This window comes from Paramacrobiotus metropolitanus, unplaced genomic scaffold, assembly GCF_019649055.1.
Source record: "Paramacrobiotus metropolitanus isolate TYO unplaced genomic scaffold, Prichtersi_v1.0 Parri_scaffold0000128, whole genome shotgun sequence".
Lineage (NCBI taxonomy): Eukaryota > Metazoa > Tardigrada > Eutardigrada > Parachela > Macrobiotidae > Paramacrobiotus > Paramacrobiotus metropolitanus.
The window spans coordinates 49672-77518 of NW_026570348.1; the positions used below are offsets into that span (position 1 = coordinate 49672).

The window sequence follows — 27847 nt, forward strand, 5'->3', positions numbered from 1 at the left end:
TACATCTTGGTGCTATATATTCCGGTAAGCGAAATCTGCACATTGCATTTATTATTTTATATAAGGTAAATTTTGCTTGCGTGCTATATCTCAGAATTTAGACGTTGTTTAAAAATCCCGCACACATTCGTCATGGGATCGCAGCAAAAGCGAAAGACGAAAAATGTAACATCCTAATCATGTTACTGTTAATGTGATGATAAATTTAATTTTTAATTTTTTTAAAAGAGCTTTACTGCAGTTGATTTATTTCGAAAAAAATATTGTAGCCTTAGTTCGCTTAATACTTGCATAAGGAGGGCGGCATTTTACGAATTCGTGTGACGAATTTAGTGGTGATATTGCTTCGTTGATGAATTGAATTCAGACATCTCGACACAAATGATGTCTCATTGTAAAACGTACAACAGCCTCGTAATTAATAACGATCAATATGCGGCGCATAATGATAACTGCGGAGGAGATGGTTCACTAAGACAGCCGATGATGCGGCATCACGTTTTCTGCATGATTACTTGGTGTGCTATAAACCAGATTCTGGAGAATAATTTATGGACACATGGAGCACACCAGTGCAGTCACACATGTTCACCTTGAAAGCATCAAGAGTCAAACATGCTGCCAGACAATTGCCGATGCAATATACAGTTTTTTGTCTGCAGGTTGTGAGAATTGTTATAAGTGCACTCTCTTTGTTGACATATCGTTTGCATATAGCGCAACAACGTCAAGTAGACAACATACAGCACAGGTACATAATATACATTCTCCGTCAAATGCTTTTGTGCAGGAAAACAACCGGCAAAAACAACTTGCTGCTTCGAAAGGTCATTATGCAAGTTATGATTCTAAAATGTAAAGCAAAAATCGCTAACAAATTATGTTGATAAAGCAGCAACATGTGTAAAATCTGTCTCACGGGCATACAAAAACAAGTGCTCTGCGTTTTGGAAATCATTTTATAAAATAACCAGCCAAGCAGCGAACTTAACAGAAGTTAAAAGTTTGCGGCTCTTTCATTTGTCTCCAGCTTAAGATCACTTTACTTGTAAGAATGTTCGTAAAATATAAAGTTTACGAAAGCCGTGTTATATGTACAGGATATAAATCTTAGATTTCTGCCTGTTTTATGTATATAGTAGCAGCAACAGTCTAACAAGTTCGCTCTATTTGCTCCGAATATTTAACTATGGCATACACGCGACTGTACATATTTCCCAAGTTCGTTTGAATCCGTCCAGCGTTTACTCCAGCCTCGGAGTACGACAAAAGCTCCCATCCATCATGGTTATTGTTACAACGACTTTCTCCGCATACAAGAGCACCTATCCGCACATGCTGATCGACCGCGAGTAAAAACGCTTAAGACAAACAGATCAACAATGGTCATCAGTGTGTAATTTGTCAGAATTATGCACACGTGAACAAGCAGTCGGTTAGTACTGCATAGACGATGACTATACACAGTCACACACTGTGTCAACAATAAACGGCAGTGGATAATTGTTGATGGAAATGGTCAACAGTAGCTCTACATAGACGGAGACCGGCTATTCGCTGCACATGGACACAGTGTCATGGTCAGCCGGTGTCAGTAAGTGATCATTTGCTATTCAATTAGCCATTCTTTACATTTCCTTGTTTTACTTATTGATTCGTCGGCTAATTACGCTCTGTTGGTTAATTGCTCCAAGTGACTACCGCTTGCTCTTTGTGACAAGGACAATCCAATGGCAGGAAAAGTGCTGGAGAAAGTATTTTCGAAAGTGTATATGCATTCGTTAACCTTTCATCTCCACTGCTGTAAACTGCGCAAATGTATCTAAAGAACAGGATATGCATCAAATTAGTATTATCCGAACTGCTTGCAATAAAACACCTTATGATCTTATAACTTTTTGGACATTTGACTTGAATCCTTGCAAAATTCTCCTTCAAAGGTTTGTACGTATAACTTTGTACTCCTATTCTTACTAATAGATGTTTTTTTAATAAAAACTGCGTCGTTATCTCTCAAGAAAGGCCGTTTGACAAAAAAGGCCGTTTGACAAATGCACCGATATTTTTTTGACATTAGCTCTTATCAGAAAGGATAAAAATTTATATGTTTTTGGAATGACTGATAGCACAGGACAGTAACCTTTAATTATTTTGGTTAGTGTTGCAAGTGTTAGCTAAGCGTAACTGGATACACTCACCGGCTGTACGTATTATTGTAAATGCCGATGACGTGAAGCACTTGGCCAATATTTGTCCTTTGTGAGCGCACCAAATAACTCTGATCAGCCGTAAAAATCTGTGCGAACCCTAAACGCTGTGCAGCCATGCCGGCACGGTGTACTGCAGCGTACTCTGCAGCGTCTCTGATCTGTGAACTCCCTCGACCGGAAGGATCAGTGGCTGCCGGATGGATTACACTGACCAGTCTATTACAGTATTCTACAGCTACATCGCTCCGCTCCGGCTTGATTTTTATACAACTCACAACTATTACCTGTTGCTTAATCCAAATCCAACTTGTTCACTCTTTGTATTGTCTTAGACGGTGTTGCTTTATTAAACTGGTTATTTGCTTGCAAACGGTTATTCATTGTCGTGAAAACCGTTTTTTAAGTAATAGTATGACGTAATCTAAGGTGAGGAGGACATAGCGAAGTAAATACTAAACACCTGCAAACCGAAAAACCTAATATGTGAAAAACGTTCCTACTCACGTAATTTTATACTTTGGTTTTGCTTCCTTAAGTTGCGTAAATATACCTACGCGGTTTCTAGACTTTGTTATGTACGTATTTTAAAGGTATTTGGATTGTTATTATCATTTTAATAGTACGTATGCCCATCGTAATTTGTAGGTAACATGGATATTTGGTGAACTTGGAATACTACCCTATCTGTATTTTTTTGGAAAATGGATTCGCGTGCCGGCTGACGCTCTTCGTTTTGGATAAGCCTTCTCAAAGTGGCAAGAAGCATGACGCAGTCGCAGCCGCGACGGAGTGGTTCATTGGTTGATTATTTATCTGTGATATGGCTGGTGGTGGTTGTGCATACGGATGCGGCCAAAGGGCAAAGTCACCATCAAGGGACTACTGCACTGCCTTCCGGTTCCATTAACACCATACCAAAATTTGATCCCAACGCCAATATGGACAATCTGCAGATCAGCGAAGATACACCAGTTGGTATGTCATCGTGTATTCACTTTTATTAGTTTTACTACTTAGTATTTGTTTAGCCAGTTTTTTTATTTTTTAATAATCGAATTGAAAATCTGTTTTAATTCTGCAACAAATAAGCAAAAACTTTCAAGGAAAACTAACGATAACTCGCGAATTTTCTATAAATGCACCACAAGATTTTGCATACGGCGCTCACGCCATGCCGGTGATAATCTTGAAATAATCCCACTTTGTTATTAACGGTTGAACGTGATATTATAATGGTACATGACCGCATTACTATATCTTTATACCATGTGCTGGGAAATACGAGTTATGTTTTGTGCGAAAGCCAAGACAGCTTGTGACTATACCGAATGCCGATGTCCCATTTATGTATGCTAAAGGGTTCGGATTAAGCGTTCCTTTTGAAAAAAAGCTCGTTTGTCTGTGTTTTTCTGAAATATGATCCACCGAGGTAAAAGGTAAACAGAGCGGAGATGTCATCAGTGAGGCTGACTGCTTACTAGGTTCATGTTTAACTTCGAAGCTATATCGTATGTTTAAATCATGGTGCGCGCGAACGTTTCCATCGTAAAAACGATAGTTTTTTATCGTAAACTTAAGTATTTTGTACGTGTTCTTGCTGCGTTTTTTAGTTTTTTGCACTGATAGATTCCATTACAGTTTCGTAGGAATATACAAAGTAAATCTTCCTGTTACAATTTGTGCAATACAGCTGACACTGGGCCGTAGAGTAGTATTTCACATAAATATCGTAACAAACGTAGTGAGGTGGCGCATATCCGTTGGGACTTCGTTGTGCATGACCATAATGTAATAATACAATACTTCTACCGAAGAAAGAGCTACAAAGATCTGATGTATTTTGACAGGTGTAAATTATAATAATAGCTTTTTTTGCAACACCACTTAGCTGTTTTTAACAGCAGTTCGGATTAGCAGTCAGTAAAACTGCGAAGAATTACCGATCTCCCTGTGATGGACACTTTGTATCGATCACCTTCGCTTTGTATCGATATACTAATTTCTCGCATATACACGTGCATAAACATTTCAAATAGTCTTCGGCGTTGCACCAGCCATTAATGCTAATGGCATTATAATGTTAACTAATTTCACTGCTTAATCGGTGTGTGTGTTTTGTGATCATGTGCAGGAAGTATTATTTACACACTGCGAGGCATTGATCCTGATCCGAACGCCACATTGACATTCGGCGTAAGCGGCGAGGGATCGGATGTTGTGCAGATAATCAACAGCCAACAGCCGGGCTCCCACGAGGCGAAGGTCCGTCTAATCCGTAAACTCGACCGTGAGGCCCATACGTCGCATCTCATACGGCTGACCTTAACCGACGGGATTATCAGTAAACCCATAATCCACGATTCGACGCTCTATGTCGGCGATGAGAACGATGAGACGGTAAGTGTAATGTTCTAAACGGCACAGCGCAATTTGATTACAGCGTAATTTGAAAACGACAAAGGGACCGACACCCAGTATTTTGCAATAAAAAGTGTAAGATACCGGCAGATTTAAGAACTTAGTGCAAGTATAAAACTTTAAAATATTGCAATATTAATCGAACTCGTACGTATAAACGCTTCAGTGCTGCAGCTGGATTTCGCCAAGGAAACATATACAAATAAAATAAAGTTTATTAACTCCCGCTTTAGTTTTTGCAACTTCAGTAAACAGCTTGTCACATATGAAAGACGAGTTCCACCAGACAATGTGCTCAAACTCTACAAATTCAGAGCCACGAAACAGTTCAAATCAAATCCGGCCCTGACTTCTGAAATGGAAAAAAACGCTGCTCAATGTTTATTTTATCCCTGTGATATTCTGCACTAATAAAATTAAAATAGTCCGTAATACTATAAAATGGCATATGTGTAAATTCGGAATCTTTAATTAGTATCTACCAGCGCAGGCTTGCTGTTCTGTTAAATGGCATATTGATGCGACCGGTAAAGTTTGCTGGGAACGTCAGGCCCAGAAAGAAAACAAGAACAGAATTCAAATTTTAAAAAAAATTATTTTTGCAGCCTCAATTTGTCGATTATAACACCACCTACTACGTGGCCGAAAACGCCCCACCCGGCACCGTCATCGGGACCCTGTCGGCGCGCGACAAAGACCAGGGCATCTACGGGATGATCCGCTTCGACGAACTGGACAACGCTAAGACCTTTAAAGTGGAGACACTGAACGCCAACACCGGCACCGGCCGCATCATTCTCACCGGCCCGCTGGACTACGAGACACAACCCATGTACCAGCTGCGCATCATCGCCATGGACGGGACACCGGCGCTGCAGCGCGTCAACACCGCCACCCTGGGGGTGGTAGTGCAGGTGCTGGACACCCAGGATACGCCCCCGCACTTTATCATCTACCCGAGTGTGCAGTATGTCCCGGAGAATGTCGCGATTGGGAAGGAGGTGTTCAATGTACTGGCGCAGGACGGTGATCGTGGTGTCCCGAAACCCATACAGTATTCCCTGCAGCCGGTCAATTCACCCTTTGCCATCGATCCACAGACTGGTGTGGTGTACGTATCGCAGCCGTTGGATCGCGAGGCACACACCAACGGTGGAACCATGGTGTTGACGATTGTGGCCACGGAGCTGCCGGTCACGCCGGGAATGTCGGCATCGGTGCAAGTCAGTATCATTATCGAGGTACGGTCTTAGGTGTAACGTATTAAGGGTATCGCAAATTTTAAGATCCTGCTTTCATTATTTTTATGCATACCGAACTGCCAAGCGAACGACACAATTCTATATTTTATAAATAAATGCGCATAAGCTTAATGTACACTGTGGATTTACGCTTAATGATAAACAGTAATTGATTTAGAAATTTTTCGAATTTTGTACCAAAGTGTATTGATTTTTAATGATCATTCTGTTAAGGATGTTAACGACCATCCTCCGCAATTTTATAACGGCATCCACCCAACCGACACATATTCGGCATCCATCCCTGAAAATGCTGCCGTCGGCGCCTTAGTTAACATGGAACCGGGTATTACGCCACGCGTCTTCGACCCGGACCAGGGCATTAACGGCTCGTTCGCCCTGACCATCACCGGCGAAGGCGCTCCCGCCTTCGACATCACCCCGGCTGCCGTCATCAACGAAGCGCTCTTCATGATCCGCGTTAAGAACACCTCGTATCTCGACTTCGAAACGACCAAACAGTTCCACTTCACCATCGTCGCACGGGAGACCGCCACCCCGGAGAAGTACTCCAGCACCGCCAGCGTCACCATCACCGTCCTGGACGTCAACGACCACATCCCGGTATTCCGACCGGACTACTATGAAGTGCACATGAAGGAAAACGCCCACACGGGAACTTTGGTTATCCGCGTTCAAGCGTACGACTTTGACTCCGGCGAACAGGGAGTGGTGTCCTACAGCAATCTCCAGGGGAAATACGCTGATCACTTCTCACTGGACGCCAATTCCGGGGAAATTCGAGTGGCATCCAATGGCGAGATCTTCGACCGGGAGGTCACACCGGAGATTTTCTTGACTGTCGAAGCCCGCGACAGTATTGGGAAAGGTCACCGAGCAACAGCCCAAATCCGCATCATCCTGGATGATATTAACGACAAACGCCCGGTATTTGATCAGGATATCTACGAAGCCACCTTAATCGAGAACCAGATGACCTTTTTACGACCGTTAGTCGTCCACGCTACGGATCGGGATGACACGAAAACTGGCAATGCCAAAGTGACGTACGCGATCGCTCGTTCCAAATATGCGGATCATTTTGTCATTGCAATCACCGGTGAAGTGTCAGTGGCTAAACCTCTCAATTACGAGGATGTGGTGCACGTCTTCAACGAATCTTCCGGGGTCCTCGATATTCAGATTGTGGCATTTGACGCCGGGGAGCCGCCCCTATCGGCCAGTTGTCTGGCGCGCATCTTTGTGCAAGACGAGAATGACCACGCCCCGCACTTTCTGCAGAACCACTATACCGGCATCGTGTCGGAAAACGCGCCGATGGGGACGGCCATCGTAACGGTATCGGCATTGGACAGCGATAAGTCGAATTTGTACGGCCGGGTGGTGTACCGCATTGAACGGGGTGCACAGGATAAGTTTGTCATTGACGCTCAGACCGGGATTATTGCCGTGGCTAGTGGGGCTAATTTGGATCGGGATGTGCAGGCGGCATACGAATTGAAGGTCAGTTAAAGTTACAAAATGTTGGAAGTTGTAACATGTTTTGAGTTTTAAAACATCTCACTTCAGCATCACCAATTACTCCTATACCAGAAAGTAGCTAAACTTTAAGTTTGCTATTAGGGCTGCAGAATCAAGCAGCATTTACGGTAAAATGAGTGTCACCAATTTTGTTTCTTACATGTGTTGGACGAAGTCGTAGTTACTAGTCTTTGGGTAGCCCAACCAAAATTTGGTGCTAAATGACGGCTGTATGCTATGCTCTACTTCCTATCACCTTAACGAACCGCAGACCTTTCAGCTGACTATTTTAACTTTACGCGACGCACAGGCAACCTAATGCAGTATCATGTAATCTGATGTAAAAAAACACTTATGGCGCACGTTATTGTGCGGATAATCTGACATGGTGAACCAACAAGCAAACTGTGTACAGTGAATAATATAAAATAACAAGAGGACAGGAAAAAGTTTATTATAAAAACGTCCAAAGTACTAGCTGTGCTCAACGGGGGTAATGGGACACAGTGCGCAAATCGAGACAGCAAACCAAGAAAAAGCAGAAATCAAATCTGCTCCCTGCCTCCTTCGTCTCATCCAAATATCCATCGTTTCAATCGGCTCCGGATACCAGGGCGACTGGTCTCCACTTTGACCTCTGCGTGCTCCGCATGCGCGGCCTTCCTGACTTCCTTCATAAGCTCCAGGAAGTTCTTGATCTTCGGTCCGCTCTTCTCCAGCTTGAACAAGCTCTCCACCGCCTGCGTTACCGCCTTGGCCGAAATATCCGCACCGCTCTTTCTCTGAGCGTACGCTTTGGCAAAGGTATCCTTTTCTTGGCGGTAGTGCTGCAGTGAATTCTCCAAGTGGAGCGCGTTGGCACGAATCTCCGCGCTATGACTCTGCTTGTGGTTTTCAATCAGGTACTTCAGATAGTCTTCATACGCGTCGTTGAACGGTGTCAGCGCGTTATGGCTGAGAAAGCAGGCAAAGATCGACAGGCAACGATTGATTTCCTCGTTCTCCTTCTTCCACTGCGCGATAGTTTTCTCCAGATCTCGCACCATGGCTTCCTGGACTCTCTTCTTCTCCTCATCCGAATTGATGCGCGACTGCTTAGCCTCGTCGCGCACCTTAATATTACGCCGCTCGGTGACGCTCTCAATGTGCAAGTGTACCTGATACGAATGACCACATTGGAAGCAGTTCTCAGATTTCTCCCGTTCCGCAGTAAATCCCTCGACTAAACCATCCTCTCCTACGCTTAATTCGTTATCGGGGTGGAAGCTGTCCGGCCGATAGCGTGCGGTTTCTCCTATATTGACGTATTTATTAAATGCCTTACAATCCAGCAGACCCTTATTACCGAGCACGTTGCTATCGTCATTGGCAAGATAGCAGTGATTATGACAAACGGATTTATAGTGGGTTTTCTTGACACCGTTGACGTTGACCGTCTCGCAGCAGTCAGCGTGACCACATACCGTGCGCGGATGCGCTAACGGTGTGGTGATGATATCCACCGCCGGCGTAAATAGCTCCTTGCGTAGCTCTTCAATGTTGCCTTGGAATTCCTTAACACGCTTTTTCTGTATCTCGCACAAGCGCACGCTCTCCGCAATCTGCATACTGATCTCGGCTAGCGGTTGTGTCAGCGCCTGGATGGAGATGCGGGCGTTGCTGACGGAGATCATATCCTCCACCGGATGCGGCGGCAGTTCGCGGATGTACCGCATCATCGCTTGGCACGTGGTCACGCCGCGCTCCCAGCTCGCGCCGTAATCGCGCTCGTTCTCCGCGGAGAAGCGCAGATTGTTGGGCGGGGCTTTGGCCATCAGGAAGCGGAAGGCTTCGTTGTCGAAACAATAGACATTCTGCGGGCCAAACTGAATGCTGACATGGGGCGGACGATTCTTTATGGTGTCCAAAATCTTCGTCAGGGTGGGTGCCGTGTCGCCGGGCGCGTAAAACGTGCTCCGGGAGTTGGTGAAGAGAAACAGGATGTTCTGACTGGCGGTCTTGTTCAAGTTCTTCAAGAGCTCGAAAATGCAGTACTGAAAGACGACGGAGACGCGGGCGCTGTTGGGTTTCAGGAGGATGCAGATGGCGTTGATTTCCTTGTACTGCGAGATAAACGCCAGGAGGTTGCGCATATTCGTGCCGTCGGTGTCGCCGATGCCGGGTGTATCGATCAGCCGCACCGTGCCTTCGCCGGTTTCGAATGTATAGCATTTCGGTGACTGGGTGCCTGACTCGCCGCCGGTTTTCTCGTTAGAGTCCGGTTTCCCCAGGGTCACTAGAGTGGTCTTAAAGGTCTGTGGGTCAGAGTGCGTGAAGTAGGATGGGATCAGACAGATGACGTTCTGCAATGCGTCTTGCATATTTTCATGACATAGATAATTGGCGAAGGCGTTGATAAAGGTTGATTTTCCCACGCCGGTCTCGCCCAGAAGAAGGATGGTAATGTCTTTGCTGCTTCCGGATGATTCGCCGCGAAAGGTCGGTGTTACAGGCTCATCTTCATAGAAATCGATATCCTCCATGTTGGTTTCTAAAAACAAGCACACTGGTCTTTTGGTTCCCCCTTGATCACCTCAGCAACTACCGGTATTTACATACTGTACGTACTCTGTAAAATTAATGTCTTCGGATTGTATGAAGCATACGGTATTACAGCTTATTGCTGCGACAGTTGAACTTCGTCGGTCGGACGGATGCTTGATTTCATACGCTATGCTCGGTTGCACATAAATTCAAAATAATGATAGCTTTGACTTACCGGCTAAAGAGCTGCTGACAACCTGTTAGAAAAACTCGTCTTGTGGATATATAAGAAGCTAGAAAATTGGCGGAGACCAACGAAGAACTGCAATATTAACTGAACTGTATTGTAGGAACTGTAGAAAGGTTGGAATTTTATAGCGGGCAAAGTGTTGGGTATGGCTGCGTTAAGATGTCACAGCGGATGTCGCAGTCGTTGATGACAGCAAAGTACAGGGAAGTGAAGCAACCAAGCCCTCGCATGCGAAAACTGTTGCTAACGAATGACTTAATATGAGCAGCGTGTGAACTGCGCCGCCTACGTTTTTGTTTCGCAGTTCTTTTTGCCCTTAATGATTCACTGAGTTGGCTTGGCTCTGAGCGATCATATCACGGGAAGCGCGCAAAATCAGTTGAACTTTACAAGAGATTGTATCAGTACGAAATTCTGTGAAACTGACATAGCAGACTGTCGGAAATTGTATTTGGTGTGGCGAATAAATTTATTCTGCGTTTAGCTCGACGATCTTCATAGTGATATAAACATTATGTTCAATAATCTCAACATATGTATTTATGTAGCACGTTTTACATTTATGTAGCACGATGTTATAGGAAAACATAATTCGAAATAATCGAAATATGCTGCTTTTAAAATCAGTAGCATTAAGAGAAAGGTCACAATACTGTGCAAATCCAGACATACCTTACTGCTACAGTACGTATAGATCAACGCATTGTTGAATAAAAAACCTGAACTTCCTAAAAAACTGATTGATTTGTGAATATTATGATAATATTTAGGTGGTTGCACTGGATGGCGGTTTCGGTGTAGACCAGAAAACCGGAACCACCCAAGTGACCATCACCGTCACCGATGTCAACAACAAACCGCCCGTCTTCCCGCCGCACCCCACCGTTGACGTCAACGAGACCGCTCCGGTGGGCTCCACAATTATGCGTATCGAGGCTACGGATCCCGACCAGAATGCGCACTTAACATACAGCTTGGTGGACGTTAGCGATGCCCTTTCCGAATCTCTTGTCCCGGTGCGAAAAGAGGATTTCAACTATACAAAATGCTTCGGGATGCGCGCCGACGGAATTCTGTATGTGGCCGCGCCCTTGGACCGAGAGGTGTTTGAAACCGTAAAGGTCACCATCCGGGCGGAGGATACGGCGTCGGAGAACGGACTGCAGACAGCGTTAACCACGGTGAAAATTCGCGTGGTGGATGTGAATGATAATCCGCCGCATTTCATCTTTCCCTTGACAAACTCGGGACAGTATTATGAGAATTCGGTCATCGAGAATTTCGTGCCAACATCACCGATTTTCCACATTGTAGCCGCCGATAAAGATAAATCCCGGCATATCAAATATTCAATAGAAAACGTAAGTCAAGTAATAAATATTTCCAGATTTACAATATATGTAAAACCGGCAGTAAAGCCTGTAATAAAACCGAAGATAAAGAAATACAGGCAAACCTTCGAGCTATAGTATCTTTTAACTATCATTTGATACTTTTATTCTTTCGATCACATTTATATATTTAAAGAATTATTGGAACGTAACCTTGTTTTCTAGCTGGCCATGTCAGTGCAAACATTCTTTAAAATGAATCCCGACACCGGAGAAATCACCTTACTGAAACCGTTGGATAGGGAACAATTTGATTGGATTAACTTTACGGCTCGCGCCACGGATTCCGGCATTCCGCCATTATCCAGTATCGCACCAGTGTATTTGTACGTCATCGATGTCAATGATAACGTAAGATTTCGTCTTAATAACTCTCGATATTTTTCATTTTCTGAACAGTAATAATTTCACAGAATCCGAATTTCACCTTTGCACCAAGCGATGTGACCGTCCGCGAGGACGTCCAGATTGGGCAGGAAGTGACGACGGTGCGGGCGGTGGACCCCGACTCCGGTCCATACGGTCACGTCAGTTACACGCTGGATCCTTCGACAGCGTTTGGAAAATTCGTTATTGATAAGGACACCGGGACGATTACGGTGGCGGGCCGGTTGGATCGGGAAGAGCGCAACTCTACGCACTGGTGGTCAATGCGGTGGACGACTTCCAGAATGGATTTAACCGCGCCAGCCGGAAGTCCTCAAAGACAATTCGGATAACCGTTGAAGATGTCAACGATAATGGTAAATTAAGATACTGCCCTAGTAATACGGAACAGCACGGTGACCTTTTCTTTGTCTTAGCGCCTATTATCAACACGGATGACCTTACTGACTGCATTCGGTTAATCGAAACGGACGGTGCCGGTACGCAGTTCTACACTATCCGGGCAGTTGACCTCGACCAACCGGGGACGCCAAATTCCGAGATTCGCTTTAAAGCCAATGGTGGGAATGGATCGAGTAAGTATTTGCAGTGTGCCGCCGATAGGCGATATTTGACAGCCTTATTCGCACAAAAAATTCTAGCATTTATTGAACGATTTTACTTTAATTTCCGTAGAAATGTTTGATGTATCACACAATCACGGAGCTCTAATGACGATTGTACCCCTAAACAATAAGTATGGAAATTACACTCTGGATGTGGAGGCGCGGGATCAGGGCTTTCCGGCTCTCTTCACCAACCGGACATTCCATATCTGTGTCGAGGACTTCAACGACAATGCACCGGTTTTTGTGCATCCAGTGGCCAATGAATCCGTCGCAGTGTGGGAGGTACGAGACTATAGTAGAAATATTGCACAGCGCCGAAAATGACAGTTAGTGCCTACTGTAATTTTTATTTTTTTAAAATTATTTCATCAAAATTTTTTTAAAAATCACCCGAAGAATGTGGTACAATGGCTTTGAACGCGAGCGACTACACTACGTTATAATGCCATTTCTAACAGAATGTTGTCAAACATTGATTGTAATTCTAAACCTAGCATATCACAATGTTGATTTTTTCAGTCCAACGACGCAAATAAAATTCGTTATTTTAATCTTCTCCAACAGAATGCCACGATCGGTACGAAGATTGTTCAGGTCAAAGCGGTTGACAACGACATTGGCGACAATGCCGTTGTTCAGTATTCCTTTTTAACGGACCAGAACTACGACTACCAGACATTCGAGCTGGACAGAGATTCTGGATGGATCACGCTGATCCGTCCGCTGGACAGGGAACGACAAAAGCAGTACACGCTCTATGTCGACGCCCACGATCTTGGCGTGCCGCAGCGGAACACACTGCAACGGTTTGTCGTGCGGGTTATCGACATCAACGACAATGGTGAGTTCACGGCTGTCGGATTTTCTCCTCGCTTGCTGCAAAATGTTAATAACTCAATGCATACTCTTTTACTTTAGAGCCGATTTTCCGAGTGGCAAGACAAGAATTCCATGTCGTTGAAAATTATCCTCCAGGTATGTAGGTAACCCAGAACAGAAGACAAAAAGAATAAAAAGCCAATAAAAGACCCTATATCCGTTTAAAGTCCGTTAAAGTCAATAAGCTGGAAAGAAGAAGTCTCTTTTGGTATTTACTGTGTACAGGTAAATTCTTTAAAATATAATAAGTCAATGTTTGGAAATGGTTGTACAATGAACCTGCAAAAAACGCGCAAAGGTCGCCTTTATATGTGATTTCGTTTTTCGAGTTTAGTCACATTTTCAAAGTAAATGCAATTTTACAGGAAGTATAATCGGAAAAGTTGCCGAAGCGTTCGACGAAGACGGCGATGCCGAACATACGCAGACTTGCTACTTTATTGTTGCCGGCAACACCAACAAAACTTTCTCCCTGGACAAACACTCACGTGATCTCCGGCAGCTGGTGACCTTAGATCGCGAGCAGACCGCCGCTTATGAGCTGACTGTTAAGGCATCCAGCAACTGCAATTATTTAGCACCAGGTGCACCAGTTCCTTTAACAACGAAAGATCACTCGCTAATGCAGGCGGTGATTGTTGTGGATGACGTCAATGACAATCCGCCCAAATTTCCACGGAAGGAGTATACTGCCGGCGTCACCGTGGAGAGCAAATATGGAACCAGAGTCACGAAACTGACGGTACTGAAATGAATGCTAAGTCAATTGTTACCTGACGCAAATTACGAAATACCGTTTTCTGGTTAGACATCTGGAAGACAGCAATACGTAATACATAATGCCGGTGCTTATTGAATACTTTTCCACATAGGGTATCTAAAACAAATTTATTTATTCAGACAATTTGCTGCATTTGCATCTATAGAACTTTATTGCGGTTACAAAGGGATTATGGTTTTCTCGCTGATAGGAATCAAATTAATCTCGATATTGATTTTAGGCGGTTGATCCCGACGAAGGCGACAACGGAATCGTGACCTATTCGATAGAGGAGCCGATTAACATTAACCTCAATAAAGATGAGACTTTCCGCGATCCACCATTTACCATCGACAAACAAACCGGAGAAGTTTTTCTTAACGTGAAATTCAATCCCGACATGAAGGGATACTTTGATTTCAACGTTTTGGCGGAAGACAGAAGCGGCTTTAACGACACCGCCCGACTGTTTGTAAGTTGTTTTATTGGTAATATGTCGGTTATTGAACAGCTCGTCAAACTGTGCACACGTTGAGTTTTGAGTAAATAATAATTTTTTGGCAGATTTATCTTCTACGTGCTGATCAGCGGGTGCAGTTTACTCTGCTTGGCAAGCCAGAAGATGTCCGCCTGATAGAGGACGCATTATTAGAGACGCTATCCAATATTACTGGAGCCCGAGCCAATGTAAGATTCTCCGAAATCTGCTAAAATTGGACACTGCAGCACTTAACTGCATGAACGATCATCTGCTAAAACTGCATACGTATAATTACATTCATGACCTTTCGTAGTTAATGTGTGCAGTATTTATAACCCAAGGTTGCCAAATACTGGCGTTTACTGGCATGTTTTGCATATTTAGTAACGCACAATGTTAACCCGAAAACTATTTGCAGATTGATGACGTAGTGACGCACATCGACGAAAGCGGCACCGTCAACGAGCGTCTATCCGACGTCCTCATGCACTTTGTGGATCCCAGCGGGAAGATCATGGACGTCGACACCATCATCGCCCTTATCGACCAGACCTATGACCGCTTAGAAACCGCCTTCAAAGCCTTTAATATCATCGAAGTCCAGCGGGCCATCCCCCGCGAACCCTTGACCAATGAGACCACCGTCTTGAAAGCACTCCTCATCGGGATCACTCTGGGGCTGCTGCTCTTACTGATCCTCTCCGCGGCCCTTTTCTGCTCGCAACGCACCCGCTACACGCGGAAACTACGGGCAGCCACGGCGCTAGCTTTCAGCTCCAGCGACAGCACCGCCGGTCTCCATCCGACGGAAGTCCCGGGGACCAATCTGCACAGCTACGAGGGCTCCAATCCGGTGTGGATGAACAGTTATGTGGAAAAGTGGACCAAGGAGACGGAGTCGGATGGGAAGAGTGCTTCGTCGGGGTCGGAAGAGAACTCGCTACCGGAGGAACTGGGGAGTGGGTATGAGGAGCAAGTACGGAAGACGACGTTCTTTGGAGATGAAGCGCGGGGTGGACTGCAGCCGGTATCCCCGGAGGGCAGCGGGAAGAGTATTGTGAAGGAGGTGCATTTCGGGGAGCTGGTAAAGAGGAGGACGGATCAGCAGACGTATAATAATATTTACGAGACGATTGAGGATAAAGAGGGGAAGTATATCGCTCGGCTGGAGTCGACAGAATTGTAGTGTGGTAGTCTACAGGCAGTAGTGAACTTTGTAGTCGGTATGGAGAAAACCGCTTCGTGCTAGTTGTGTTTGGATCGAGCGAAGTCTGTTGAGGTTTGTATTACTCTATTTTTCTCGAAATCGGAATCTGTTTGGATGGTGTACATACTGTATGAATGTCTGTTATTAAACTATAGTAAATACTGGATAATATTGGAAAGTTGTCAAAAGAATCGTTAACTGCTAAATTCGACGAATAATTACGAGTACATTATACTAAATGTTACCACCATGGAATCAGCGTGGATACAAAAGTATTATTTAATTTCGTTAAAATGCAGCTACATTATTAGGTGTGCGACTTCTTTGTGGAGCAGAAGTATTCTTGCGCCACAGAAGCGCGAAAACTTGAAGAAACAACAGTGCATCCGTCCAGTGACACGAGCTACACCAACGATAAAACGGGAGTTTTACGACTACGTTTTCTATGAGTTCTGTTGAAGTTTTACTTTCTCGTATTAACCGGCGTCACATAAAAGCGTAGATTAGAGTAGGTGTCTAAAGCGCAAACACTGAACGACATTGGTTTTTCCACTTTTCCCGTAAAACAGCTTTGCATACGTACTCGTATAACGTATACTGCAGAAACTACTGTAGAAAGTTTACATTTATCAGTCCTGTTGTGCTTCCGGGTGTGTCCACTTGTTACTAGAGCAGCAATATTTTTTTTATGTACCTAACACATGTCTGTGCGTCTGTGCGCGCTGCAACAAACAAAAGCCATTAATGCTGTGTAAGATCAGCCTTCTTGTTGAACTGTATTGTCAACCAGAAATAGCGATAGTGTATTTTTTGTAAAGGCAGTCATCGCTCGTCGGACGTTATACGATCGTCAGATTTTGTTTTTCTTCCGCTGCCAGAGATGCTGTCAAAAATATGTGATCGTGCACTCAAACAAAGAAATAGTATCGCTTACGGAAATTCAGAAAAACGGCATCAATCCCATCACGTAACGTAGCCGAAAGTGCCATGCGTACATGATGCCGCAGCAATATATCACCTTTCCGGAAATATGAAAGCCAACGCTCGTTCTGCCGAATTTAGTACATTTTAGTAAAAAAGAGCACTGGGAACCAACAACAATCTAAATACGTATGCAGTATAGCTCTGTACGTATGCAACAGTTTTCCTCGTATTTGAAATTCGACTGTCGATTGTGGGTATGCACGGCAAAGGGCAACTTTCAAACAACGTCTGTCGGCATTTCCATTTTCGTGTAATTATTATTGAGTCTCATTTTTCTAAGGCACTGTTGTTTTCCGCGACCGCAAAAATGGATAACTGTACAATATTATCCTGCAGTTCCTTAAGCAGTTCACATACGAGTTTATCGATTATTGCATTTAATGAAAATACCACTTGGACCCCGACCATAATGAATAATGATAAACTGCTGCCCACCTTCAGTGTCCCAACCAACCCACATACAGCCAAACCCGTCCATGCCAGTGAACCTCCCAGTTATCTCATTTTTTTTGCCATAATGATGACCAGTCTGAATGCTTTAAATCTCGCTTGCAACACCGGTTTGCTCTTGTTGTTCCTAATGTCGGCTAAACTGCGAACGACCTTTTCCGTGTACCTTATATTTCTCTCCCTCTGCAACATTGTTCTTGGTATCGGTATGTGTTTGGGGTATCTGGCTCCCGTTCTGATAAAAGCAGACCGCACATCTCAGAAGATCCAGATTTACTGTTTCATCATGAACTGGGTTGCATTGATTGCAACCAAATTTCCCACGCAAGCGCATTTCTTAATCGCTCTGAACCGTCTATGGGCGTTGGCATTGCCTCTATCCTATAACCGTTTTCATACGAAAACAGTGGCGTGGACATGCTGCTTGATGACCGTGGGTTTCACGCATGTCGTCACCCTCCCGCTAATTCTTCTGGACCAATTTGTCTATGCCGTACCCTTTCGAAAACGATATTTTTGTGCTACGACTATTGAGGGGACGCCTTTATTTGGTTATACGGCCGCGTTGCAACTGCTCGTCTGCAACGCTCCTGTAGTGTTTATAATTTTGCTATATCCCGTCCTGCTCCTACTTTACAAGCGTAACAAACGAAGGAAACGCGCACCCCCACCAAAGGCAACTCTCGCCATGGAACACAAGGTTTCGCAAAATCAACCGAATAATCCCGTCAGCGTATCGACATCGACTGACAGCGCAGTGGACAACGCGGCCTTTGCAAGGTCGGATGAGGTACGCAATTTAATGTAACTTAGCCAGCTAAATAATAACGAGAAAAATAATATGAGGTGGTACTGTTAGACTACGTTACTGTACAAACAGATCACATTGATTACTGTAATCCTACTGTATATAAGATATCGGCATTCTTAGGTTTTACTTTTAACTTGTGCAACTGTTGGCGTGAGAGTTCCCACTATAATTTTGTGCGGCAGGTGAAATATGCGATTACAAACGGGATAACGGAAGTTACAAAACCTGCGCGGAGAGTTCGAGTGCGTCCCTTCTTTATGTACACGCTCGTGACCTTTACGACATCTGTCTGTTGGGCTCCTGTTATGGTAATCTTGAGTTTGGCCTATTTGAAAGTGGTACCATCAGACCCGACATCGCTACACGTATTAATTCCAATGTTGCTACTTCGATTGCCGTTGGTGCTAGATCCAGTGTTATTCGCTATCAGCATTGTGTCCATTCGGCATGCGTGTGTTGCGGGGTTCAAAAGACTGATACGACTGAACAAAACTAATTGACTAATTAAATTCGTGAAAAGTTTTACAAGCATTTGTTTAACCGACACCTCTTACTGTGTACTCTGCGCTACGCATAAACATCACTGGCGGATTCAGTGCTTACAATTAACGAATAATTTCTACATATGAAAAAAATGTTTTGTTTGCAAATTGTTTTGCACTACTTGTAGTAAAATTTATTGTGCCGTACATCGCAATGCGTGCTCTTTTCTGAACAGTATAGGTTACGTACTGGATACTGTAACATACATTTTGTTTCGTTGCGATGTATCTTACGATAGTTTTGCAGATAACAAACAACATTCACAAATTTTCTATAGCATGCAAAGCCGTTACTCATTAAACCTCACTTTTGTCAATAACAAAATAAAAGTGGCCTAATCCTTCCAGTAGAAAACTTTCTATAATATCAAAAAAATGCTGAAAATCGCAGATCACCAATTTCGAAAAACAGATTCGTATGCATATGTATCACGTTAATTTCCATGTAAGCAGAAGTCAGATTCCTGCGCCGCATAAGCGCCGAAAACAATATTTTTTCCTACATTGAAAATCGCTGACTAGTAACTCTGTAAGCAAAATTGTTCAGTTATTCGTTTAATAGCAGCCAAACGGCAATATTTCACCTGGTGTTGGTCGTTGGTCGCAGCATATAACAAAACCTCATATAATGGGGGCAATCAAGCAGGCAAACAGACAAGGTAACGACATCCAATACGGATATCTAGAAAAAGCGCATCATATTTATTTAAACATTCATCCTTTAATTAATAAAAACATTCAGCTGGAAACCAGCAATAATTTCAGAAACGTCCATATTGGCGGGTTTCGTACCCCTACGCGGGCATGCAGAAAAACCGCATCGAACCCGTATTTATTTAAACGTTGAGCTCACAATAAGTAAACACATTCAGTGGGCAGCCAGCAATAACTGTAAGATACGTCGATACTGTATGGCCTTGTACGCATCTGTATGCGTACAGTACAAGGCCATGCTGCAGCATTACGTAGGTTAACCTTCGAAATTTTTCAGCCCGACATTCAGAGCACAACAACAATTTCTAAACCAAATTTTTGGAATGTTCTGCCGGCCTTAATATTCTCGGAGTGACAGATGTTTCCAACTATAGCAAAATGTATAATAATACAGTAATGCTTCCCTACAATTCCTTAAGCTGTACATATACGAACATATCCATACTTTTGCTTGCCGGTAGTATCAATTCCACGTATAACGGGGCCCAAGACGGGAAAGATTCTTCGAAAGAATCTGAGTATAACGAGGTCAAAGGGTCGTCCTGCCACGAGCGTATGAATGGAGTGAAGACGGATGCCGGATTTGGAGCAGGACGAAGCAAGAGTCTATTTAAGCATGATTGTATTCGACAACCACTTCCAGTTTGTAAAATTATTTTGTGCCGTTCTTGAGTAAAAATGAGTAAAACGCAGGAAGAACTTGAAGTTATGACATGTGAAGAATTAAAGGTGATGTTAAGAGAGCACGAGCTCACGGTTACCGGCAATAAAGCCGAACTCGTTAAACGTATGCTTGATCACCAGCCTGGATGTGCTGGCCATGGTGGTAAGAAAGATTCACAGCTGAACGTGTCGGGTAATACGGTCGATGATTTGGCTAAATCATTGGGATTGTGTGAAAGCACGGTTGCCGTTTTGAAGAAGGAGCGTTTCGTTACCATTGAAAAAGTCCTTTTCCTGTCCAAAGATGACCTTTGGACGCCTCCGCTGAATGCCATCCCGCTGTGCGACCGCAAAGATATTTGGACCTACATCATGGATAGCCGAAGTGAAGAGTCAGTGATTATTGTCCCACCTGCACCGTGCAAGAAGGTCAGCAAGCCTGCATCCGCGTTGGCAGAATTCGACCGAAGGGTCATGCCGGATCCGGTTGACTTTCCACGTTGCAGCCCCAGTCCTATTCCACCGGTCGAACAATTCCGCAATGGTGAGTTTGGCCTAAGAGAAGTTTTTAACTTGAAAGGTGACCCGTTGCCGAAGTTGGCAAGAAATTTACCACGACCACACGAGGTGGTGTATTCCCGCGCGCAAGCAGAGAAGAAGAAACCAGTTGGCGCCTTAGAGTTAACATACGCAGAATTCATGAATGGGTCGCTTATGTTGATTAAGCAGTTGAGTAAAATGCCGAGCCACGCAGAAACGTTGTGTGAATATGCCGAGTACGTTGAGTTCTTATCCAGTAAGGCTCCAGATTATGAACCAAAAGCTATATTGAAATTTGATGCTGGTTTCCGGCAATATGCCGAGCGGTTTGGTTGCTCACTGAATGATTTCAATGCGTGTGGAAATTTAATTCATCAGTGTTTTCACGCTGGTTCACTGTTGCCGGTTGAAGCCCACGCCGTGAGCGAAGGTTTTCGAGGTGGTCACGATGGTCGGTCTCGCGGGTACGGTCGTGGAGCGTACAATGGTCGAGGAAATAATTATAGTGGCGAAGGGTCGAAAAAGCTGAGCTGTTGGGCATATAACGAAGGGCAATGCCCGCGTGAAGAAGGAAAATGTTGGTACTCTCACGTTTGCGGCTCCTGTTACGAGAAAGGTCACAATTGGCACGAGTGTCAGCGTAACCAGAAAAATAGCAAACGAGGTGGGCGCAACGGCGCCTGATACTGCAAAATTTGATTGTGCATATTAAGTTGACGTTAAATTGTTTATGTTATTCAGTGACAATTCTCAGTATGAATGGTATTGTAAATTGTTGCAGTTCTCCGTGTGAATTGTATTATTATTGTTGATTTAATTAAATTGCATTGAGTTATGGCAAAGTTTTCATGGAAATTTGCTTATTGAAAGGTCAATGAAAACGGTTGAATGTAATAATCATTAACGCTCACTTCCAGCAAAATTCAGAACATTTAATTATTGATTAAATTCTTGAAATGAACGATTGAATGAAATTATTTGTGGTGAATTCCCGCAAATGCTGAAATTAAGGATTAAATTTATGAAAATGATGAAATGTATTCATTTTATGCACTGTATTTTGGTCATCTCCAACAAATTGAGAAATAATGAAGTTGAATTTGTGAGAATGATTGAATGTAATTTGTATTCATGGTCAGTTCCAGCAAGTATTGAGATTAAACGTTGAATTTCTGAAAATGATTTAATGTAATGATTTATGGTTGATCTGCGACCTGCAGAAATTTAAAGTTTCCATGTGTGTTGAGGAATTGTGGCAATGGATTGCAGCTGGTTCTGCAAAGTGCAAAATGAATTCTGCTTAAGCCCATTGTTGAGCAAAATGTTTTAAATAACTTGAATTGCTGGTGGTGTTCCTTTTTTGGGTTGCTTGGGCACGTGAAAAATATGATGATTTTGTTCTCGTAAACTTGTAAACTTTGTGCTACCGCTGTTTTATGTTTACTGTTTGTTCGCCAAATTGCCATGAATGTGAGAACGTAGAAGACCCGGCGCACAAACACCGCGCCCAAATGAATAAACCCATGGCTGTTGAGAAGTTCCTTTCCTCTTGCTCCCCGTAGACCGTAGTTATACATATAATGGATAATGAAACAATGTCATCGTGCGCGCTGTCCACTTTCAGCTACTCCAGCTACGCGCATGCAGATACAACTGCCAATGTTTATGTACGTCCCAGTTACATCAAGTTTTTCGTTGTGATGCAGGATATTCTGGATGCAATGAACATTATTATCAACGCTGGTATGATCTTGCTGTTCTTGATGCATGTGGAACTGCGGACGACCTTTTCGGTGTATATTATATTTCTGTCCCTCTCCAACACTGTTCTCGGTGCAGCCTTGTGCTTAGGGCGTCTAGTTTCCACTGTTGCAAAAGCCGATTACACATCCGTGAAGGTACAAATTTACTGTTTTTTCTTGCACTGGACAACATTGATCGCGCCCAATTTTCCCATGCAAGCGCAGCTCCTAATCGCTCTAAACCGTCTATGGGCGCTGGCATTTCCGCTGTCCTACAATCGGTTCCATACGAAAACGGTAGCGTGGTCATGCTGCTTGGTGGCGGTGGGCTTCACGCACATGGTCTCGCTCCCGTGATGATTGTGGATCAATTTAGTTATGCCGTGCCATTTAGGGAGTCCATGTTATGCCCTTCGGTTATTTACTATATGCAAGGTTTGCTTGGTTATGCGATAGCTTTGCAAGTGCTGGTTGGCAACGTTCCCGTCGCATTAACGATCGTCCTGTATCCCTTCCTGTTCTCGTTTTATAAGCGTAACAAACAAAAGAAGCGGACAGGGACTCCGAAGAAGGTTCTCGACATGAAAATGACAATTCCGCAAAGTCAGCAAAATCAACCGGATAATCCCGTTAAGGTATCGACAACGCTTAACAGCTCATCTCACGGTTTAACCTGTGGGCGAGCGCAAACGTTAAAAGATCTATAATATGAAAGGCTAGAAGTTAATCATACTTCAAAAGAACCTGACCACATATACTGTACGGCACTCCATATATTTCTGTACTTCTGGTCGTACATAAATTAGTAGCCTACAGCGTGATGTCTTTGTGCGGCAGGTGCGATACCAGACTAGAAGCGGGACAGCGGAAGCGAGAAGGCGAGTGCGACCGTTTACCATGTACACCCTTGTGACCTTTACGGCATTCATCTGCTGGACGCCTTCTCTCGTACACATGCTTCTGGTTCATTTAAACGTGGAGTCGTCTGAACATGTATCCTTAACCGCATACATTTCGTATTTGTTAATGCGACTGCAGCTGGTGCTGGATCCTCTGTTATTCGCCATCAGTATCGGGTCAATTCGGAACGCTTGTGCTGCGAGAATCGATAGACGGATCCGGCAGGGCACAATTAAGTGACGATTATCGCTGCGCTAGAGCCAACAAAAATATTATTATGTAGTTTTTTCTGTAGTAGAGATTTTAACTACAGTCTACACTTTTAAGCACTGTTCTTGGATGAGCCGCAACCTTTCTCGTTTCGGTAGTCGTTAAAGCGCAAGTACCTGTATTTTGTTTAATAATTATTTTATTTTTGGTTTATAGCTGTTTTCATACGTACATAGTTGTACCGATGATTAACAAAATACTCATTAATTATAAAGTTGTCAAAACAGAAACTATCTTCTATACTACGTCGAATCGGAATACTGTTTGCGAAGTTGTTCCTCGCTCGTCATGCGTAATACAATTCCGTGGTACCATCTTTTTTTTATGCATGCCGGCAATAGAGATGTCATAAAATCTGCAGTGGTAAACAAATATGGAATTGATATCGATTAATCGAAAATTCCAAAAAACTGCATGAAACGCACCACGTAACGTAGCCTAACGTGTGAGGCAAACTTGGTCGTCTTCACGGAAGGTATCTCTCATGTTTCCCGGTTTTGATAGTTCAACTCAGAAAACATTATCAGCGGGAATTAGTAGCAGGTGTAAATACTACCTCAGCAAACTCTGCTTACAGCAGTGCAGAAAGGCATCATTTCATTCGATGTCGTGCCTTCCATCAATATTACTTGCTAGAATTTCCGGTACAAAAAAATGTACACTTAATATAACACAAGATTTTCATACGAACACGTAAAGCTATTTGTAGTGTGGCTTTTGCTTAGCAGAATTGATTCGTATTTATATTTGTATAATGCTTAGCATTATTCATAACCCACTGAATTAGTATAATGCAGAGCGTTATACAAATTCGTGAATTATGAATATTGCTAAGCATTATACGAATTAGTTAATTTGGAATAATGCTGAAAGGCATACAGAACTGCAAATTTCAAAAATTATTAATGTACTTAAATATAGTCAGAATAACTGAAAAACGAAGCCGCAGTATGTAGTAAATACTGCGCCGCGCTTGTGAAGCCGAATGGACGTAAGGTGCGACCGAAATAAACCACAGTGCGGTTTATTTCGGTCGCACATTATGTCCATACTATGTGCAAATGTGCAAATTCCAAATAGCACTGGTGCAAATTCCAAATAAGCACATTTAAATAAATTCAAGAACATTAAAAATTTCATACTTTAATTTTGTATCGTTTTTAGCATTATTCCGAAAACACTATTTAGTATAAAGCTTAGCAATATTCAAATTCTGGCAATTTGTTTAATGCTTAGCAAATATACAAATTGTCCAATCTTGAATAATGCTAAGCACATACAAATTGGCTGAAATGGTAAAATTCTAAATTCGTAGCGTTATTCGAATACAAAACCACACTAGCTATTTGTACGATGCAAATCCAGCCACTGTTTTACTTCCCAGAGGTATAAATTCTACGTCTGAAATGACTCAGGATTTCCAGCTCCAATCGCACTACAGAGTAGTTCCCTAAATGCAAAACAGTTGTCGATGCATTTGCATCTCCTAATTAAGAATGTATTTCCCGTAATGGGAGACGTTGTGAGTCCTCTGATCCTCCTTTGCAACACAGTATGCTCTTGTTATTCCTGATATTAGCGGAACTACCGACGACCTTTTTTGGTGTACATTTTATTCAAAATTTGCAGTACGAGTGTTTTATTACTTAATATGCGCAGTAACAGAATCAGATTAAAATCTATTCAGTGTTACACTACAGTTACCCAAATGGTTTTTCGGCAGAGGTTAATGTGCGATTCGTTTTACAATGTCATGACAAATTTCTAGCGGCACCATGCAATTTTACTGACAACTGTAAACTATCGCATTGCATTGTTGTGGCTTTTTGTGAGCCACTTCTACGAACGTCTGGATCTAAATGACAACAGTGCGTCAATGGCAGTATTGACTTAAACGATCAAAAATTATTCATTCGTTATGTAAGCTCTGTTATAATGCTGCAGTTGGTGCTGGTTCCATTGGCTGAGTTCCTGCTGGATTGCTGAGGTGCTCGTCCGTCCGCTAGTTACTTACCAGAAGTACAAACTTTTTGCAGTACTGGTTTCGGCTCACAGCACTTACCGCAACTTCCTGTTCCGGACTTTTTTTGGCATTGCGGGTTATACTTATTAAAAAAGGTCAAAGGTAAGCGAAACGTAATTGTTAAATAAACACGGGTGCGGGCGCTAGACTTTACAAGTTCGCTCAACCTTGGATTGCTAATACGCCACGAGACTCATTTTTACATTTAGTTTTCTAAAGTAGACAAGCAGTCCTCATTCATTCCGTGTTTCTCGGAACGAATGCTTTATTATCCGCTTGCAAAATGGCTGATAATGCCACGGTATACCCATGCAGCCTCTCTAATTATCCGCTTGCATATACAGCCATCGGCAGTTTTAATTACGACGGTGGGATTCAACAGACAATGGTTAGGGACGCACTGTTATCCGCCGTAAATTTCTCCAGTTACCCGGAAGAAAATATCAGTGCTGATGTGTGGCAATGGGACTTCGATTCCTCTGCCGTGACCTTGAATGTTCTGGACGCTTTTAATATCATCTTCAACGCCGGCATGGTCTCCGTGTTCTTGATGACGGCTGAATTGCGGACGACCTTTGCGGTGTACATTGTATTTTTGTCCCTCTCCAACATCGCAGCCGGTGTCGCCAGGTGCTTGGAATTCCATCTGGGGTCCGTTGCCGGAGATCGTGCATCCGAGCAGCGCCTACTTTACTGTCTATTCGTGAACTGGGTAACCTGGATTATGTCCGTTGTTCCCATGCATACGCACTTCTTAATTACCGTAGACCGGCTATGGGCGCTGGGATTTCCCCGTTCTTATGGTCATTTGCACAGAAGATCAGTGGCGTGGGCATGTTGCTTGATGGCCACGGGTTTCACGCACATCGTCACGCTGCCGCTGAACATTTTGGATCAGTTTGTCTACGCCGTCCCGACGAGCAAACATTCTACAGATACGAGCGTCTGCGATACGGCTGTTTACCGGAAGCCGTTGTTATATCATACAGTAGCTGTGCAGATGCTCATTCATAACACTCCGGTCGTGTTTATTATCTTGCTGTACCCGATTCTGTTCGTACTCTACCAGCGCCATAAACGACGAAAGCGGTCAGTGACAAAAACACCGGACGGGGAACTGCAAACCTTGGAACATCATCACCACCATCACCATGATAATCTGGTTGCCGTATCGCCAGTGCAAGACAACGCAGTGCACGACGTGACCTATGCAACAACGCAAAAGGTACATAATCATTCCCTTAATCAACAAATAATGCCATGTACACAAATTACATACTGTAGATTACGTCAGTCTCTACTTATTAATGCAATCCTTATCATTATTGTTAACGTCATAATAAAATTAAAAGCACAATATAGAGTGAACAGCTTTGAATAGTAAGAGTGCCAACTTTAAACTATTGTTTCCTGTAAGAGTGCTAACTTTTTCTATATGGCAGGTGCGTTATCAAGAAAGCGTGACCATCAAACCCAGAGTACGAGTGAACCCGTTCACTATATGCACACTCGTGACCTTTACGACAATTATCTGCTGGACCCCAGCCGTGATATATCTGAATTTAATCTACTTTAAATTGTACACAGACTCGTCTTCAAGCGATAAAATATTTATTTCCATTGTGCTGAAACGGCTGCAGTCTGTGCTGGACCCCATATTACTCGCCCTTAGCATCGAGTCGATTCGGAGTGCTTGTTTGATTGGACTTGGCAAATTTATTCGGTCGTGTAAAGTTGATAACCTAAGCAGCTGAACCATTCTTGATAAGGAATTAAGATTAGTGTTTGATTGCATCTGAGAGTGAATAATTTGATTACAGCAATATTAATTTTTGGTTGTCAAAATATATTTTGGTGATCTGTATTAGTACTCGTATAATGTAGTAATAAAGCCATCCATCCATCACTGGGCCATCGAAATCACCTTCCAAAATTACAGTGCCGCCTTCATACAGCGTTGTCATGAGCAAAACATGTCAGGGAATTACACACTGACTAATATTAGAAGTTTTGCAGATTCAGCTACCATAATTAAAAATTAAGAACGGTTCAACGGACTGAACGGTCTTCTTTAGTCTTTACCCATAGACAGCGAACGAAAAACGCTTGTTGGTAATACCGCGATAAAAATATGTACGACTGGCAAACCGTCAAAGTTGTTTCGCAGGATTCGCAGTTTACGCGATTTTAAGTCACATATTCGCATTTTTAACAGGTTCGTTACTAAACTGAATTTTACGAAAACTATAGTTATAGTTACCGAAAATTCATATGGTGATATAAATTTTCTCTGACAAAAATCGACCTTCAG

At 43.3% G+C, this 27847-nt stretch overlaps 2 protein-coding genes across 3 annotated transcripts; one reads left to right on the top strand and one right to left on the bottom strand.

Moving 5' to 3' along the window:
* LOC129598716 (cadherin-23-like) lies at window positions 1–16046 on the top strand. The gene is given in 17 exon segments (XM_055496745.1): window positions 1–24; window positions 2856–3185; window positions 4342–4607; window positions 5234–5869; window positions 6104–7393; window positions 10955–11545; window positions 11741–11926; window positions 11989–12205; window positions 12208–12318; window positions 12379–12537; window positions 12638–12852; window positions 13135–13411; window positions 13489–13545; window positions 13815–14191; window positions 14451–14681; window positions 14774–14896; window positions 15109–16046. Coding segments are annotated over 16 exon segments (5715 nt in total). The 5' UTR covers window positions 1–24; window positions 2856–2974; the 3' UTR covers window positions 15877–16046.
* Window positions 7717–10335, bottom strand: LOC129598717 (uncharacterized). 2 transcript variants are annotated; one of them, XM_055496746.1, is made up of 2 exons: window positions 10170–10335; window positions 7717–9941 (listed from the first exon to the last, which is right to left on the bottom strand). In XM_055496746.1, exon 2 carries the CDS (start codon window positions 9931–9933, stop codon window positions 7984–7986), a length of 1950 nt encoding a protein of 649 aa, XP_055352721.1. In that variant the 5' UTR covers window positions 9934–9941; window positions 10170–10335; the 3' UTR covers window positions 7717–7983. The 2 variants fall into 2 exon arrangements, with proteins under 2 accessions (XP_055352721.1, XP_055352722.1); XM_055496747.1 differs by having other exon boundaries at window positions 7717–10019.
* Window positions 16047–27847: the final 11801 nt, after the last annotated feature.

Excerpts from the sequence above, each read along its gene's own strand:
- LOC129598717 (XM_055496746.1), bottom strand. The coding sequence starts at position 9,933 with ATGGAGGATATCGATTTCTATGAAGATGAGCCTGTAACACCGACCTTT.